Here is a 19,566-nt window from a genome sequence, read left to right as displayed (position 1 = left end):
TTGATAACGACTATTACTCAAAAAAGTCGATTGCATGAGCGAATTCATAATAGCAAGGCGAATTCGCGCCCGATTAAGTGCTGTGTGTGCGAGAAAGAGACAACAGCTTTAGTGTTAGTTCGCGATTTGAAAAGTTATTAACAATGAAATTGTGAATGTTTTTTATGATTTTTACGCTCTAAAGTAATTAAAAACGTCCCCACATCAAGCGACAAGGTGGTGGAGGAGTTGCCGGATAAGAGGTATTGGTGGCGTGGCTAGTTTGCAGGCTGCTGCCCGGGAGTGTTAATTTTTTTTGTTGTTTATAAATTGTAGGCAAAAAGAACTAGCCACAATTAAATAAAAAATAATTGGAGTGTCAAGGCAGACGACAAAGGAATATGCATAAATATGTGAAAAACAAAGACTATATTCCCATATAGTTACTTATACATACATATATATACACCTATATCTTCTACAGACGTGATGATTTTCCGCATATGAATACATATACTATAAAGTAGATCGAAAACTAAAAGCAAACGCTAACACGAACACACACAAGCACACATGCGCATATTTATACATAAATCAAGTGAAATTAAAATAAGAAGATTGTGTACATATATAGTGCGCGAGACGTCAAAATAATACTAGGCAAAGGCGGCAGAGCGAAGAAAACAAAAGGGAACAAGTAAGTACATTCAAGATTGTATATGTACATATACATTTGATGATTTTCTCTAAAAAAAAAATGATGACCAGGTCGAAAACCTTTCAAGCTTGGCTAATTATGCTCGGCTACTGGAAGCAAGTCTATGTGTGTGTGTATGCCGCCCACACAAAGCTTGTTAGACAGAGATGGCATATGCATATTTCAAGTAACGTTCTTTTTATTTGTGTGTCTCTTTGTTGTCTGTGTCTCTGCCGCTGCCTCTGTTCTGCATGTGCACTCAATTTGGCCTTGCCAAGAGAACGAACCTTAGGCGGCGGCAGCGGCGTCAGATGGGCGAGGAAGATAATATGGATGCATTGCAGCAGCTTCCAAAAAAAGAAAGAAAAACAACAACAAGAGAAGAAAAGAATAAAAAAGCCATTGTTGGTCTTGGACGTTCGTGTCATTCGTCTCTTCTTCACTTTAATTTGCACTTCCGTCTCGGTCTCAGTCACAGTCTCTTCATCGTCTTCCTCTTTTCTCTCTCTTTTTTTTTGCAGCCAAGCGCGTTTTCCTTCTTTTCATTTCGTTTTTTCTTTTGTGTCGTCGTCGCTGTCGGCGGGGAAACACCATGTCGACACGTTCTAGCGGCACTGTAGCCGCCTCTCCCATTCCATCGACATCGACAGGTGGCGATGTGCCACGCCCACCGCCCCGTCGTCGTGCCGCCTCTGTTGCAGGACAACAGCAGCCGCGTTCAGATTATGGAAATGGACATACGCCCCGCCGTTCCCTGGCTGCAGTGGTAAGTGAAACTCTCTCTCTCTCTCTCTCCTAATACTTGAGGGGTTTCAGGGTTATTTTTGGGGGGAGGTCGGTGAGGGCAGAGAGCAAATCTGCCTTATCATTTTTATTTTTATGGTATTTTCATTGTTAATCTAATCTAGAGTCGGCCGCAGGTAAAGGATAGACGAGAAGGGGGCCGTCGGGAGCCTGTGAAACAGCTGTGGGGCATTAGAAGAGGGCGAGGCTAGGGCTGTTTGTAGGTGCCTAAATTTTCAAGACAAGCGACATTTATAATATTGTTTTCTTTTTTTTTACTTTTCTTAAATTCTTGCCATATCTTACTTGCACTTTTGTGTAAGAATTACGACAAAAATATAGTTAGATTAATCTGATAAGATATCTACATATACATATATTTCTGTATGTTTATATTGTTTAAATGTTGTGTTTTATCATTTTCAAAATTAAACTACTAACACTAGTTAGTTAAACCAGTGAAATTTACGGAGTTCTCAAAGTTTAGTCAACCTCTTCGTTAAAGGACAGGCCCAAAAGAGTCCCCAAAAAAGTATGCAACATGCGTGATGGTAAAAGATTCGTGAGGTTTTCGTGACCATGATAGAGAGTGTAATTAGGGGGCGCCCATCAGCTAATGTCTAGTGTTCGGTTCCGTTTGTATATAAACAAACGGAATACTGCAAACAAGCAATTAATACAGAACAGTCTTTTATTTATTTATCTTAATTTAGCATCAGCCAAATAGCACTTGAGGCATACCCATAACGTCTTCATCTCCTCATCGCGATCTTGATACATAATTGAATTTATCAACAATGCGTAATTTGTGCTTCAATGGAAAAAAGTTATTCCGTTTGCTTAACTTATTTAACAAGTCGCCTGTCCAGACTCTGTCGATTGGGAAGGGGGTCTAGCTGTGAGGGCGCCGCCCGATAACGATGGTCGAGCGGACAACGCGGGGGGCAAGCTATCTTCATTAGGGCCCTTGTGTTAAATTGAGACACATTTCTGTAGTTGTTCTCTCTTTTACTCGCAAATAAGATTCAAATATTTACTATGGGATAAATTGGCGGAGTAGTGACGACTTTTACGTATTCTAGAGGAAAGCAATCTTTTATCCAATGTGCAGGGTATAAATACGTCAGAAGCTTTAGTTCCTACGTCATCATTTTGTTGCTAATGGGCTTAATTATCAGTTAACGGTTAATACATAAATGTATGTACATACATACATATGTATGCATTGCGTCAATCACTCATCCACTCAGTCACTCTGGGCAACAAGTCAAATGTCAATTATAATTGATGAGCTCTTCGTGATGCTGAGGGATGAAGGGCAGGCAGGAGTTTACAGGAGTTTGATTAGTTTCTCTTTAGCCCCCAAAAGAAAGAGACATGTCATGTAGTCAGCGGCGCCGGTGTCAGCAGACATGTACATACATATGCATATATTTACACACACACACATTGCAGCAGCACCAAGCAATTCACATAAACACACACCCACAAGAATGTTTGGGTGATCAGCTGTTTTTGTTTTGCTTTGCTTTGGACACTTGTTCGCTCACGTTTTCATCATTGTGTGAGAGAGAATGAGCACACAAGAGACAAAACATTGAGTGTGGAGCACTTGGAGCAACGTTTTAAGCTTTGGCGCCAAAAATACCTAAAGCTTTTCAGTTAAATATTTAGTGTTGCAAAAGTTCTGTGGGTGAGCAAACACAAAACGTATTAAATTGTGTTTTTATTATTTATTAATATACAAAAGTATACGCATCAGGTTAAGTAATACATATTGTTTAAACAAATAAAAGATATCTTTTACTTCATATAGAAATATACCCATCCCAAGAATAAAAAGCTTTTGTGTCTGGAGAATTGGAGCACCCTATCCTTGCCGCGTTAGGGCCACAATTTATTTTGAACACCTACACCCTTGGTCACACTAATTTCGACGCGCACAGCTTTTTCGCTTTAGTTTAGCTTAGAACGTGAGAGTGACCGTTACGTGCAACGGCAGTCGCCAAGTGGGGAGACTTGTTTTGTTGTTGTCGTGTTTGCACTCAAGCTCACAAACACAACACACACATACCACACCACACCACACACTTGCTGAGAGAACATGATTTTGCAATAGTCTTGGTGTGTGTTGTTTAATAATTTCTATCGCTGCTTTTTGCGTTTTTTCCTTCTTTTTTCTGTTTTTTTTTTTTTTTTTTTTTTTGGTTGAGGACTGTTAATAAAAGATAAATAAGTGAATAATTGAATTACACAAAAAATTATTTATTGCCGCGCAAAATAACAACAACAACAATAATAATAACAACAGTAATAACATCGGGGAAAAAAACCACACAGAAGAGAGAAAAATAAACGTGGTTAATGTTTAATGCATCCATTCCAAGCAAATGTGTTAATTATATAAAGCCAAAAGAAAATAAATAATGAAAATAAATAAATTTCTGAGAGTAGAAAAAAAAAGCAACAGCCCAGAAAATCATCAACATCGTGAGCTAATAATCAACGTCGCCAAATCCCCTCCATCCAGGCCAGACCAGACCAGACGGCGATGAACAACAACGAGATTCGCCATTGCTCGGATTTGGATTGAGAATCGTTGAATCGCAATCAAATTCTTCGTTTCTTTCTTTCTGGGCCTTTTTTTTTTTATTATTAGTCATGCATGCTAAAAAAACCAAACAGCCAAAACGCCAAGTGAAAGAAAAATACAAATAAGAACAGAAAACCAAAAAAAAAAAAAGACGCCAATGGGTTGGCCGGCAGTGTGTGTTGGTGGGAAACCTACTTAATTCTTTTGACGGCTGCGGCTTCTCTTTAACGTAACGTTTAGTTTACGTTACGTATACGCAATATATATACAATAACAAAATGAAAACATGCCGGAAGGAAGCCAGCTTCATCTCTAATGAAATCATTTCTCCCTCTCTCTCTCTCTCTTTGTTTCTCTCTGTATTCTTCATGAAACGGAGCGAGTCTTTCTATTTCCCTACCATGATAACGACGCAACAATTGGTATCTGATCTAAAAGTACACTTTTATGAACCATTATCTGTTTTCCAAAGAATTTTCTTTTCTTTGTGTTGCTTTCATTTGGTGAGGCGGCCCTATCTATAGCACGGGCTACTCTATTTTCAACCAATTCTCAAAGACTGAAATAAATCGGAGACATATCTTTCAGTGCAGACATCTTAAATAAATCATATTACTCAATGCAAGGGTATACTTACCTATATACAATAATAATGAAAAACAAAACGGCAATTGTTGTGGAACCTGTTCCTCCTCATCGCCGTCGTCGTCGTCGGGCGTCGGGCGTCGGTCGTCCATTAACTGCAGCAACGCATAAAAACCCAACCGACTGTCGCCTCGCTTCGCATCGCCGTGACCGAATCGAAAAATTCTTTGAATTACTTTGGCACTAACTCGTTTTGTGCAGTTAAAACAAAAAAAAAAAAAAACACATAAAATGGGAAAAATGTCAACCCAAAAACCCAAAAAAAGAGTCAGAAAAAAAGAACCCAACCGTCAGAAATATAATGTTTGTTATTTTTTTTTTGTTGTTTATTTTTTTACTGTTCAATTTAGTGCTCATATAGAGGCGGCGTGCAAATAAATTAACACACATAACAAAAATCTTCATCCGAGAAGGGGGAGAAATAACAAATAAAAAATAAAAAAAGAGCAAAGATATCAAAGTAAATCATAATCAAAATCTAAAATGGCTGAATCAACAACCACTTCGCCATCGGTGACGAGTGAAGATGGTCAAATCCATGGCTACAATAATACTGATGTAAGTTTCTCTCTCTCTCTCTCTCTCTGAATTCCGAGTACACTATCCATATAAGTATCGTCTCTTCATCATCTCAGGGTCGGTGTCGATTTGTCTCGCTCGCCCTCTGCTCTTATATCCACATAAGCCGCTAATTGAGCCGACTTTGATGTATAGATCTAGTTTACGTATCTGCCCCTGCCCCAGCCCCTACCCTCTGATGGACAGATACTCGTCTTCTCTTGTTAGTATTTTGCATAGTTTCCCGGGCCTAAAAGTGCAATAAACTTTCGTGAAAACCTTAATCTAAAATTGTTAAATCAGCTAAACATTCGCCTAAAAGAATCTAATACAAAAATTATTCATTCAACTCTCATTAACTCTCGAAAGTGTGACGCACTAAGTTAGTTAGTTAGTTGATTTGATTTACTTTGAGGGATTGGCCGAGATGCTGGCTGCTGTCTACGTCATAGATATGTGAATTTATCTATTTGCACACATGTTAATGGAATATTATTTCGGTTTAGATCCCCCCCCCCCCCCCCCCCCCCCCCTTTAGATTGAGAGGCTTAGTCGAGCGAAGGTCAAGAGTTTATTATTAGGCATTAACTTGAATCTTCTTTTCAATAATCGCATTAATTAGCAACCATACTGAATAGAGTAAACACCTCCATTTGCAAACAAATATAGAATTTTCCAAGGTATCAACAACAACATTTGAATAATAATATTGTGGTCTTTCCCTAAGAGAGAAGGATTAAGAGATTCTTGCTCATTTGATGTGTCTTCATCTAACTTTGTTCAAGTGAAACTTTTAAGTTTCAGAAAAACTGAATAAATCCAATAAAGAGCTGTTTTCTGACTGCTTCAGAACAATCTTTTTTCCAATTATCCAAATTGTTCAGTGTCATTTTATAGAGTTTAACATTTGGTAGGACTTCTATTCTTTGATAATCCTAATCTCGTAATCAACAATATTAACATGAAAAACTAACATTCAAATCTGAGATGACAAATGAGATTAAAATACCGAATAAGTTTTAATAAATTTCAATTTATATTTCACTCAATGTTCGATTGGCACCGCTTTCGGTTTCGTTTACACTTGGGTCTAAATTTATAGAAATTTCTTTATATTGACCTTGAAGCAATTTCTCAATATTTATTTTCGAACAATTTAAATTCTTCAATAAGTTCAAAAAAACAAGCTAAAAGTATATGAAATAAGAGCGTCTCTTGTTGTTTATTTTTGTCTCAAATTTTGTTGTTATTTTGTGACATTCTATTTAAGGGAAAAAAAAGTTGAATTAAGCTAGATCTATTAGGTATTAGGCGTATAAGTGTGTGTGTGTGTGTGGAATCTATTTGTCGTATTTGTCTGTGGCCAATCTATCAAAGAACATTTGCTAAAAGGGCACCCGGAGAGTATGTGTGGGCGAGGGAGGTGGTGAGGGTTGGTAGGTCAATTTGTGTAATGAATTTGCATCGACCTTTATTGAGGGGGGACGAGGGGTTCCATTTTGACAATGTGGCAAATAAGCGTCAACAAATCAATTAGGTTAATGGTGGCCAAGAAAAATAAAAGGTTGTGGGCAGGGGGGGGCCATAGGAGATTTCCATTTCCATTGAGTGTTAAGGATCTGAAGTATGTCAATGTTACAGTCCCATCACCTTTAAAATTACAATCTGTAAATTACAACTAAAATAATATTTGTGAACGAAAATGTTAAATGTTTTTACATTTTCTTATCAGCTTGTTCTCTTCGTTTTTGTTGCTTTGCTTCTTGTCCGTTTCGATTTTCGGGTTTCGGGTTTAAGAATTCTGTTTGAACAGTAGACAACGGGCTACCGGCAAGTGCCAGCAGTGCCTTGACTTCATTTAGAGCCATTTGTTTTTGCTTTTGGCCTGGCCTATGCCTTATCAGGCAAGCAAATGATGATTACTCATATATATATTTCTGTGTTTTATTATTCATCATTCAGTTTTTTTTACTTTTCGGATTCGGTTTTGTAGGTAAGAGAATAAACTACCACAACCAAAAAAAACCTAGAATGGGGCGTGGACGGTGGGGGGCGGTGGACTTGGTGGTGCACTTCAATGTCACATGGCATTTGAAATGCTAAAAGTGAACGCTTTTTTTTTGTGTTTCCTATGCCAATTTATTGTTGATAATAGAAATTTAAAATTGATAATCACATTTAATGTGAAAGAGAGACAGAAAGCAGCTCACGGGTGGGAGAGGGCCAGCTTTTTCAGTGGGCGTCATCATTGAATGTCGTCAAAACGTAACGAGGGAAATTATGATTTTCGAAATGAGCCTAATTATAATGTAATGATTTACCTATCATCCAGGTAGCAAACTACGTAAATCAATTCTCGGAAAGGGTACTATTCATCAAAAGCGCGTGCAAAAGGATTACTAGGAAAAATGAGCAAGTCAACATGAAAGATGAGTACACTTGGCTGGTCCTTGCTTAACCAGTTGGAATCCGTGTTGTCTTATCCGTGAACTCTTCAACTAAATAAGCTGATGGGATTATAAAGTGTTGATTGTCTTTTAAGCGAGCAACGATAATCAACAAAATATTGCACTTTGCTGCATCTAAAAGGCATTTGAAATTAATATTTTTCATCATATAAGTTCAAGGTTTCAAGGGGTGTTAAAAGGGAAAAGTTATTTCATTTACAATCGCCTAAATTAGTTAGTTAGTTAAAAGAGATAATGAGCCAGGGTAGTTAAATATTAAAACATTTTGACTAGAGAAAATGTATAAATCAATCAAAATAATAAACTGCTAACTCTCGCCCTCTCTATATCTATCTGTTCGTTTCGTGTGATTAACAAATTGAATCAAATGTTAAGTTTATTGAAGAATTTTAATTTTTAACCTTGCTGTCATTTATTTGAACAGTTTTAAGCTAATTTCCCCAGTTGCTGCTGGCTGCTGGCTTCTTCTATGGCTCTCCTGTCAGTTTGCAGTTGAGATTTAATGGCTAAAAATCAATTGAATGCCAACTAACAACAATCTCAGCTCAATGTCAATGTCTGTTTGGGATTACTTTATCTGGGTAGCTTTTTGCTGATTGATTGGACATTGCTGTGCTTTCCACCCACCCGTTAGCCCCTACCTTATCAGCTTCTCCCCCCTCCCCGCCTCCTGGTGGCTGTCTGGTGTTTCGCCTCGTCTTTCTCTTTGTTCGACAATTATAAATAATCATTAGATATGCGAGAGACGGCGTCATTATACCCGGTTAACCTACCCGGCTGTTCCCAAACAATATATCTATATGCATTCAGTTACGCTAGCAACTACACTGGGATAGGTATCGGGGGGTTGGGTTCGGGATGTGGGGAGGGGTGTGGCGGGTTGGGAAAGCCGCCTTAAAGAGCTTGTCGTCGCCGGCGCCGCGTTGCTCTTATATAGTTGTTGGTTTTTTAGTTTTTGTTTTTCTTGTTGAAAATCAATATAAATACGAAAGTACAAGTTCATGGAAAATGGAAAAAGTTTTTACCCCCCCCCCCCCCCCCCCAGGTTCCCCAGAACGAAGTGAACGACAAAATGGCACATGTAAAACAACAACAATAACAACCATAAGAACAACAACAAATCTGAAAATAAAAGCCAGTCAGGGTCAGTATGTGGTCTCCACCACAACATGCGCGTTTGTTTTGTTGATTCTCTTGATATTTGATATGAAAATTGAGTTCTCTTGCCGCCTAACAACGACGTCCATACACACACACACACACACACACACACAGACACACAGAAACACACATGTCTAGCAATTCGAATATCCATTCGTCTGTCCGTCCATCTATCCATCTGACCAGTGGTCAGCAGCAGTAAAACGAGGAGAGGCTCTCAAAGGGGTATTCAGTTACGAACTCACAGCCTGTAAACCTAATCCAAAAGGAGGAGGCCGGTAAGGGCTCTCCCTCCCTCTCTCTATCTCTCTATGTCTATCTCTATCCCTGTTGAATATTTGTACGTAACTTTTCAGCCACTAATTGGACTATATAATTATGATGTTGTCGGTTTGTGAATATAGAACCATGTAATTAATATGATTTTGTCATATACTTATGTAAATGAAAGCGACGAGCAGCGATCTAACAACAAGGGAGCTAGATATAATTAAAATATTCACATACTAAAAGAATGAATCACAGCCACAAAAACTAAAAAAAATTTAACTTAAAACATATGCAGGAAGGTCAAGGTCAGTCTAGAGGAAATTATCTAGCCGACAACAATTATAATACACACGCAAGAAGCAACGAAAAAAAAGAAACTCTTAAAAATGCCAGCATAAAAATGCATAAATTAGTCACAGGCACACGCGGCGTATGCGTAATCACTGGCATTAAGCATAAACGGCAAAAGAGTGTGTGTGTGTGTGTGTAAGGGCATGTGTCTGTGTGTGTGTGTGTATGGCCAGCCAGTGGGGCTTATTTACTTACAATTTAACCACCACACCAAAAACGAAAAGAATATAACGCCCTTTCCTCAATGACCCACCCATCTACAGTGGGGCAAAGATGTCTAAATGAACTCGGAATGAGCTACAGTCGAACCAACATATAATCCAACATATTAGAATTGCTTGATCTAAAGATTTTTATATAGAAAATGACAAGTCATATTTTTTGATTTGAGATTGTCTTATTTTTGAACCACTGTAGCATTCCATAGAAATAGAATAAACAGAAGGTTCTTGGCATTGAATTTGGTCTTTCCCCTTCTATCTTTTCTACTCTTTCACTCTCTGTGTGTGTGTGTGTGTGTGTGAGTGTGGTTTCTCCAACGATGCGTGCACAAGTGGCTCTACTTAAAACAGCTGATGAAACAAACTATCTAGTCTCTTTTCATCACCCTTTCTTCTTTATTGCTAATTTCCTTTTATGTTTATTTCCTTTTTCTCTCATTTGCCAACATTTTTCTTACCTTTTTTTATGTGTTCTTTTATTTTCTGCAGAATGATTCTGGAGACTCGTGTCATTTACGGATTGTTGTGCTCAGTGGTCAATCATTGGCCAAAAAGGATATATTTGGCGCCAGGTAAGAAATAGTTCTCTAACATGGAAACAAATCTCTAATATGATTTTCTCTCTCTCTCTCTCCACATAGTGATCCATATGTCAGAATCGATTTGAATACAATTAATGGTGATATAAATATTGACTCGGTCTTAACTAAAACAAAAAAGAAGGTAAATACACACGTGAATGGTGCATCCATCCATCCAACCATCCGTCCATTTGAAAGGTTCAAATGGAAAGAAATAAACACTGAACACTTATCTAATCTGTGATTTCGCCATGCACTTCCTATTATTATTATTATTAATTTTATTAGTATTAGTATTATTTACCAACTGCTAACCAAGCAAGCAACTAAAGAACGCTTTGATTGTGCGATTAGAAAATGTAAAGAACAATTTTTATCAAAACATTTTGGCGGTTCCTGTGTTTGCCTTAATGACTCAGGCCGGACACAACAAATATAGAAAATTGTTAATTTTTTAGATTTAACAAATTGTTTAATCAAGATTTTCTTTCCCAAGTGTGTTACGGATATTTGTGAATGAAAAGTAAAAAGCTAAAATGATGTAAACCAATGTCTTATCGATATTTTTTTTATTAAATTTCCAAGACGTCATTTTATATTCCAATTTATTAGGTTTTTATTTAGTAAGAATTATGACTCTGGGGGAAATCTGAAATGAGAATGCAATTCTAGATTTAACGAACGTTTAACTAATAATGATATATCCCCTACCATTTCGATTATATGTTTGATCTTTAACTAGAATATCATCTACTATATGTCCCAATGGCTAATTTAATCTTTTTATATCCTCGCAGACACTGAATCCAACCTGGACCGAAGAATTCATATTCAGAGTAAGTTTTGTGGCTGTTTCTTTCTCAACGATTGAATTCAATTCATATTCATTGCTTTTTTGCAGGTTAAGCCGTCTGAACATAAACTTGTGTTTCAAGTATTTGACGAGAATCGTCTGACACGCGATGACTTTCTGGGCATGGTTGAGCTGACATTGGTGAATTTACCCACAGAGCAAGAAGGACGAACCATTGGAGATCAGAGCTATACGCTGCGTCCGCGCAGGTCAGTAGGGTATGTTTATATGATTTGCAGTTTGATTTTGTTTATTTAATTTCAGTTGATTTACACAACTCTCTCTATAAACATATATATAAGATCTAATAGAAACAAAAAACGAATTTAAAACCAAAATCAGAGAAATATAACTAAAGAAAGTAATAGATATTAGAAATTATGCCATTTTGTAAATTAAATCGCTTTTTAAGTTGTACATGTCCTACACACAAACAACATCAACATCCCATATTCATACATATATCTGTACACACATATATATATACATATATAGGTACATAGAATGTATATATATGTATAAGGAATCTGATTCTGGATAACCTTTCAATTCCATTTCAAAGTCTTCTACTGTCATTACAAGACAGTTTTACTCATTTCTCATCCGAAAAATTGTGATAAACAAAACCTTAACTCTTAGGTTCGGCGGATCTGTTATTTCTTCTTTCTTTCTCTCTCTCTCTCTCTATCTCTCTATCTATCGCTCTGTGTCTTTTGAGCATGGACTTTGCTCCAATAAACATTTCATATATATCTGGTAATAGTATGGATATTTATTTGAGTCGATGTGTATTCACACATCAGGCATGGAAAATTCAATAAATCATTCCAGTTTCTTGTTGCACATTCCTTGTATATATATATATATACATATGTGTGTGTATATATATATATGTTTATAGATATACATATATTTATTTAGAGAAAGAATCATTTGTAGTAGTTTTTGCTTTTTGTAAAACGTTTAATAGCTCCACCCACCTCCCAACTAGGTTGGGGGGCGGGGCTAGGAGATATGCGCCGCTATGAACACCTTTTAGACTAGACGCTTCTCAATTTTACCGAGTATATTAACAATTTTTTTTGTTTTTTTCTTTCCTTTTTTGTATATTTGCTTTGGGTTTATTTTTAGTTGTCGCTTTGTATAATTGTTCTTGTTTTTAACCTGTGTGAGTGTGTGCGTGTGTGTGTATTTATCTACGTGTGTGTGTGTGTGTGTGTGTGTGTGAGTGCAAGTGTGCGAGTGGGAAAGGCTGCCTGTGTTAAATAATTATTTTTTTGCTTCTGTTTTTCACTCATTAATGTTTACAATATCATATCCTACTCCTCACCCACCAACCCAACGTATATGATGTATATATATGTGTATATATATATATATATGTATATGCAATTATATAGCGCCAAATCACGCATCAAAGGCACTCTGAGGATCTATCATGCTTTTATACGCGAAACACGCGAACAGAGCAGCGAACCCTCGAGCAACAATAGCGATGGCGAATGGGAGCATGTGGAGGCCAGCAATTCGGCAGAGACAACAGCACAGCCGGTAAAATCATTATAGCCAGAGATCAGAGAATAAATCTTTAACCTATCATCTCTTCTTCTCTTTCGTTATAGCATCCCTTTCCTACTGGCGGACATGATGCATTGCCAGCTGGCTGGGAGGAACGACAAGACGCCAATGGACGCACTTACTATGTAAATCACACAGCACGCACCACACAATGGGAGAGACCAACTATGTAAGAATGCCCGAAATCGATTACTAAGATCTATTCCTGACCAGCCTCCACTTGGGAACATTACAAACCCAAAGCGACCATTAAATTATTCGTTTCCAAATGGAACCTTATCGCTAATGCTTATTTCTCATAATGATTTATAAGTATTTGAATAGTTTATGCTAAAGAATGGATCTTCTAATCGATACTCATCTCTTTTTTTACATTGATTGCTTTCTTTTTACTAAACATTATTTGTGTGTCTCTCCTCGTCCTCTTTGCCTCGTTAGCTTGACCACCAACAACAGCCATGCCGCTGATCAATTGGCCTCTGATTTCCAAAGACGTTTTCACATTAGTGTGGATGAAACGGAGTCGGGACGATCGGCGGTAAGTTTAATCAACAGCATTACCAATCGAATTACAACTACAACTATATAGAAAATATATTTAAATTATTTTAATCACCAAACAACAAACAAACAAAACAAACCAAAACAACAAAAACTACAATTTATTCTATATATACCAAACTATCTACAACTTTCTATCTATCGTTATATATACATATATATTGCATGTGTGATTATGCATGATTTTTATTATTATTTTTTAACTTTAACAACAAACACACACACACACACACACATACACATGTGTACAAAAAACATCACACTCTGCACACAAACACAAAAAATTCTCCCCTCATCCTACTAAAAACAAATTCAATGCGAGATTTTCTTTATATAAAATTTATCGTCTAAACTCACAAAAACAAACCAAAAAAAAAAAAAATTTCTGAAAAAATATTTCACAAACACACAAAAAATAACAATTAAAAACGAAAAAATAGAGACCAAGGAACGCTGCTCTTGAAGAGATTACCACTGCAAGTGATCAAGACGATCAAAGTGTCAGCTATAGCAGTGGGGATGAGGAAGAGGATGAGCTGGATGCAAATTGTCTGAACTGTGGTCAAATCCACAATGAGGAACAGGCCGAGCAATTGTCAGAGGATGTGGATGTGGACTGCCAGCAGCCATTGGTGACCACAAACTCAATAGATGACGATCAACTGCCCATGGCATCAGCAGCAGGCGCACTCTCAGCAACATCCTCTCAAAACGCTCAAATTTGTGATATACTCGATAGGAATCTGTACCTGAGACGCATATTTGTAATGCCAATTATAAGAATATTTCCTCAATTCTTTGCCATAGTTAAGCTAGAGATCGAAATGGTGCTATGATGATGATTCCTCCCCGGAATGGCATCTCTCTCGCTCTCTCTCTCTCTCTCAACTGGATCTCGCATGCTATTCATTTGTAGTGACATGTGAAATGTGTCACGGTTGCGGGTTAAATCTATTGTTTCCACGCCCGAGATCCAGTTGAGTTGACAGAATCAGAATGATAATTTGTGATGACATAGCACCATTCTACGATATGTATGTATGTATTCGATATATATTTTGTATATTGGCTAGCGTATGGATAGTGTTGTAGTTGAAGCATTTCAAATTCGATTTTTTACATATGCCATTTGCCAATTTCCAATTCGATCCATTCTTATAATTATAATATACCATAATGTATACATATACATGTATATATATATATATATATATATGTATGTATGTAGGATGCCATCAGTCAATTTAGTATAGAGGATAATAACAATACAACGCCAGCAACACCAACAACAACACCAACAGCAACAACACCAACAACAATCTCACGCACACAGTCACAAGCATCTCTGGCCACAACACCAACGAACAACAGCAGCAACAACAACAACAACAACAACAACAACAATGTTCAAATGGATATACAAACGAATCCAACTTTACCTCACCCCCAAATGGATCATGCCAGGTTAATATTGAAGAATGAAGCGCACCTAAATGTTAGCACCATTTCCTTCTTAAACCATTTTAAGTCACACACCTCCTGTTTTCAACTCCTCCTCTTTCTCCTCTTCTTCCTTCTCTCTCTCTCAGTATCCTAACTATCGATTCCCCCCTTGTCCTTTCTTTCAAAGAATTGCAAGATCTAAATTCAAAATCTAGTCAAATATTATTGTTAGTGTGCTTGTCCGTTTTGATACCGTCTTAATAACCCTCAATTGGATCTTTATCTCCTATCTCTCACTCTCTCGCTCTCTCACTCTGTCTCTTTCTATCTTCGGTCACTGTCAGATGCATTTAGCGTCTGTTTAGTAGCAATTGTCTATTTAACTCCCCGGCCCTGAAAAACAACCAATTTCTTCTTCTTCTTCTTCTTAATCTTTATAAATTCAGTTTTGTTTACAATTCACTGCGACATCCCGTCGCTCATAGGCAGCCAGAAATCTCAGTGACCAGTTTGCAAAACGATTTGCGTCCAGTGCGGCAGGCACCGGAGTTGCCGGCCATTGCCATGACCAATCTAATGACGCGTCGTGCCATCGATAATATGTCCAACAATTTGGGACGCCAGCAATTGGATAACCGTCAGCAGCAGCAGCGAAGACGACACCAAATGCAATTGCAATTGCAGATGCAACAGCAACAGCAACAACAACATCAGCAAAATAGGCAATTGGTTAGCATGAGTTCCACACACACACACACACACACACAGACACGCACACCATAGCACCGACACGTAACACACGCACACACAAACAGACACACATACACACACACACACACATGAGTATTGTTGTTGTAACATTCATTTGTAGTTTTTGGTCGATTTCTTGTTGTGTGATTTGTCATCTGTCGCCCATAACGCCGCCCACTCCCCTAGCCTTAACTTACCTTACCCTGCCATGACCTGCCCTGCCCTGCCTTGACTTGGTCTCTCATACAAATTCAAGTCGAAATTCAACTATTTTGGCATTGCAAAATTTGTCACATTTGTTGAAACATTGAGTTAAAGAAAGAAAATACAAAAAAATACATGGGCTTAGTATGGGGTCGTCGTACAAACGTGCAGAGGGTAAGCCATAAATATGCACACACACACACAAGCTCCACGATCCACACACACACGCACCTAATAAAATGAAGAAAATTATATAAAGAAATTCGAAAAACAAAAAAAAATTGTCATCACAATATCCATCATCATCATCATCAATCAAACGATCGTTAGATTGATTAATTAACTTTAGTTGTTGTCGTGTTGTTGTCTGCATGCGCATTAATTTATATGCATAATATATATGTATGTATGTGTATGTACATTTGTATATATATTTAGTATTATATATTGTTCTTGAACTGTATTCGATTGTGAAATGTTCTGTCTTTCTCATAATACCATAACAAACATTTGTTTTTTGCAGCTATTTTGTATTTATTTTTTAATGTTTATATTTGCCTATACATATACTATTAATCGTACTATTATTAGTAATAATATTATCATTAACATTAACATTCTTATTATTATTAGAACAATTTGTATTACGCTTTTTTCCACACAATATATGTTAACTATGATTTCTGCTTTATGTGTTTAAAAACAAAATGAACAACAAACCATAAAAGAAGACCATAAACAAAAATATTTTTGTAATTTGACAAATTTACTTATTATTTTTATCAACACTTTCTTTTCTGTTTCTTCCAAAAAAAAAAAAAAAAAAAAAAAAAAACCAAAAAAATAAACATTTATGCAATGCATATTCATCATATATCAAATAAATATTATAATTAGAATGAAGACACCGATCACACAGACAGCCACAATCCCTCAGAGATCTCAGCTCCGTCCACACGACGCAATTCCGAGGAAGACAACAGTGCAGTTGTGCCGATGGAACAAGTAAAGATTCAATTTTCTACCTATCAACTCTATATACATAATACATATAGATATATATATATATATATATTGCATGCCCAACCCCTTCACCATTCCATCCATCCATGCAACTACCCACAATCCAGCATCTTTTTGCTCTAAACTTAAACTTTTTACAGATCTTTTAGCTCATTGTCAGTATTTGAGAATTACAATCAAGCTTTTATCTGGTTTCGTTACAGAATGCTGGCAGCGAAGAGGAGGCTCTACCACCGCGTTGGTCCATGCAGGTGGCACCAAACGGACGGACCTTCTTTATCGATCATGCTGCTAGGCGTACAACATGGATCGATCCACGTAATGGACGCGCTAGTCCAATGCCAAATCAAACACGTCGCGTAGAAGATGATCTCGGTCCATTGCCTGAGGGCTGGGAAGAGCGTGTGCACACAGATGGGCGTGTCTTCTATATCGATCACAGTGAGTAATTTTAGAGCAATTCATAGAACGATTCTTGATCAAAACGAATATTCAATTGCAGATACGCGCACCACACAGTGGGAGGATCCACGTTTGTCCAATCCAAATATCGCTGGTCAAGCTGTACCGTATTCGAGAGATTACAAACAGAAATACGAGTATTTCAAGAGTCATATTAGAAAGCCTGTATGTGTTGATTGATTGTGATTCATATGCTCCTTATGCTTATTCAACTTTTTTATGTGTATCTCTTTCGCAGACAAATGTACCAAATAAATTTGAAATACGCATTCGTCGTACATCGATATTGGAGGATTCATACAGAATTATTAGTTCGGTAACCAAAACCGATTTACTAAAGACTAAATTATGGGTAGAGTTTGAGGGAGAGACTGGTTTAGGTAAGTTTTTTTGTTTCATGGAATTATTACTATGCGTTTTAATTTTAAAATTTATTAGATTACGGTGGCCTTGCTAGAGAATGGTTCTATTTACTATCCAAAGAAATGTTTAATCCATATTATGGACTCTTTGAGTACTCGGCTATGGATAATTATACATTGCAAATAAATAATGGAAGTGGTTTATGTAACGAGGAGCACTTAAGTTATTTCAAGTGAATATCGGATAATTTAATTGATATTTAATTGGTTTAATTTTAATACTAATTTCCATGCGTAGATTCATTGGTCGCATTGCTGGCATGGCTGTTTATCATGGCAAATTGTTGGATGCCTTCTTTATACGTCCATTCTATAAGATGATGCTTCAAAAGCCCATCGATCTAAAAGATATGGAATCTGTCGATACCGAGTATTACAATTCATTGATGTGGATCAAGGAGAATGATCCGCGCATTTTGGAGCTAACATTCTGTCTGGATGAGGATGTCTTTGGACAGAAAAGTCAGCATGAACTGAAAACAGGTGGCGCCAACATTGAGGTGACAAATGAGAACAAAGATGAATACATCAAGTAAGTTAAAAACTGGAAGGGGGCTTAGGGTATAAGTAGGGTATTTCATGTTCAGCAAGTTAGCTCACCTCACAGATTTTCAACAAACTTTGTTTATCTGTGTGTGAAATATTTCCTTTCCTCTAATATGTATGTATATATAAAATGTCTTGTGATAACGCAAATGAGATAGAATCAAAGAAATAATATATAGAAGAAAAGGAGATTAATTGAAATTGAGGAGGGAGGACGTGTTAGATAAGACTTTGGTTATGGTTCCCTACAAATGGTGGGGGGAAACCCCTGATAAATATTGATTTTTAATACATTTCTTTTCTTTGATATAGGCTCGTTATCGAATGGCGCTTTGTTGCGCGTGTTAAGGAACAAATGTCTGCCTTTTTGGATGGCTTTGGTTCCATTATACCGTTGAATTTGATTAAGATCTTTGATGAGCATGAACTGGAGCTTCTAATGTGCGGCATACAGAATATCGATGTAAAGGATTGGCGTGAGAATACTCTGTACAAAGGTGACTATCACATGAATCACATCATTATCCAGTGGTTCTGGAGAGCTGTTCTCTCTTTCTCCAATGAAATGCGTTCGCGTCTATTGCAATTCGTTACGGGCACATCGCGAGTGCCGATGAATGGTTTCAAAGAGCTATACGGTTCCAATGGCCCACAAATGTTTACCATTGAGAAATGGGGTACACCCAATAACTTTCCTAGAGCACACACCTGGTAAGCATTAGTGAATGGAATTTGATTGGCACAGCTACAAGAGAATTATAAATTTATTATTTCTAACAGCTTCAACCGTTTGGATCTACCTCCCTATGAGGGCTATCTGCAGCTCAAGGACAAACTGATCAAGGCCATTGAGGGCAGTCAAGGGTTCGCTGGAGTGGATTAATAACACTGGCAACTTGGGCGAGGGCATCATGGGTGACGGTGAATGGTTATTTCTGGAGGTGCAGCAGCAATTTCAGCAAGAGCAAGTGGAGCGACTGCGGCTGCAGCAACAAACAACATCACAGCGGCAACAACAACAACAATATCAATATCGAGGGCAACAAAGAAACCGCATCTCATCTAGTTGGAGGTTCACCGCCACCAAATCGTGTACTTATTTGTTAGTTTGCTTTTGTATTATAATCATTTTTGCTAGTATAGTGTTATTTCGTATGTATTTTTAACTAGACGCGCCACACACACACACAGTTCCGCAGTTTCGCAGTTCTGCATGGTCATATGGCAGGCGCTAATTCAATTCTGTGGGCAGCAACTGCAACAGCAAACCTAAAGAGTCCATAAATGATTACCTATCTATTATCTATTTGCCGACAATTGTAAAAAGTTGTAAACGTTTTGCAAACTACATACATACATACAGATTTAAAAAAAAAAGGAGAAAGAAAGTAAAAGAATATTACCATATATACATACA

The 19,566-nt window shown here is 37.3% G+C and overlaps 1 protein-coding gene across 10 annotated transcripts; it reads left to right on the top strand.

The window, feature by feature from the left end:
• Positions 1 to 89: 89 nt before the first annotated feature.
• On the top strand, positions 90 to 19,289 carry LOC6646088 (E3 ubiquitin-protein ligase Nedd-4). 10 transcript variants are annotated; one of them, XM_023177984.2, is made up of 20 exons: positions 90 to 242; positions 464 to 676; positions 1,198 to 1,442; positions 10,216 to 10,298; positions 10,368 to 10,449; positions 11,105 to 11,143; positions 11,209 to 11,378; positions 12,561 to 12,711; positions 12,783 to 12,907; positions 13,177 to 13,276; positions 14,528 to 14,763; positions 15,189 to 15,471; positions 16,594 to 16,701; positions 16,923 to 17,160; positions 17,222 to 17,346; positions 17,420 to 17,561; positions 17,620 to 17,776; positions 17,842 to 18,135; positions 18,462 to 18,860; positions 18,930 to 19,289. In XM_023177984.2, the coding sequence occupies exons 3-20, from the start codon at positions 1,269 to 1,271 to the stop codon at positions 19,030 to 19,032; spliced, it is 3,009 nt and encodes a 1,002-aa protein (XP_023033752.1). In that variant the 5' UTR covers positions 90 to 242; positions 464 to 676; positions 1,198 to 1,268; the 3' UTR covers positions 19,033 to 19,289. The 10 variants fall into 10 exon arrangements, with proteins under 10 accessions (XP_023033752.1, XP_046867707.1, XP_046867708.1 ...); XM_047011751.1 differs by having other exon boundaries at positions 90 to 676; positions 11,209 to 11,369; XM_047011752.1 differs by having other exon boundaries at positions 90 to 676; positions 15,228 to 15,471.
• The last annotated feature ends 277 nt before the right edge of the window (positions 19,290 to 19,566 follow it).

This window comes from Drosophila willistoni (assembly GCF_018902025.1).
Source record: "Drosophila willistoni isolate 14030-0811.24 chromosome XR unlocalized genomic scaffold, UCI_dwil_1.1 Seg105, whole genome shotgun sequence".
NCBI classification, from domain to species: Eukaryota; Metazoa; Arthropoda; class Insecta; order Diptera; family Drosophilidae; genus Drosophila; species Drosophila willistoni.
The sequence above is the reverse complement of the archived record's forward strand: the minus strand, read 5'-3'. Positions and strand labels throughout refer to the sequence as shown.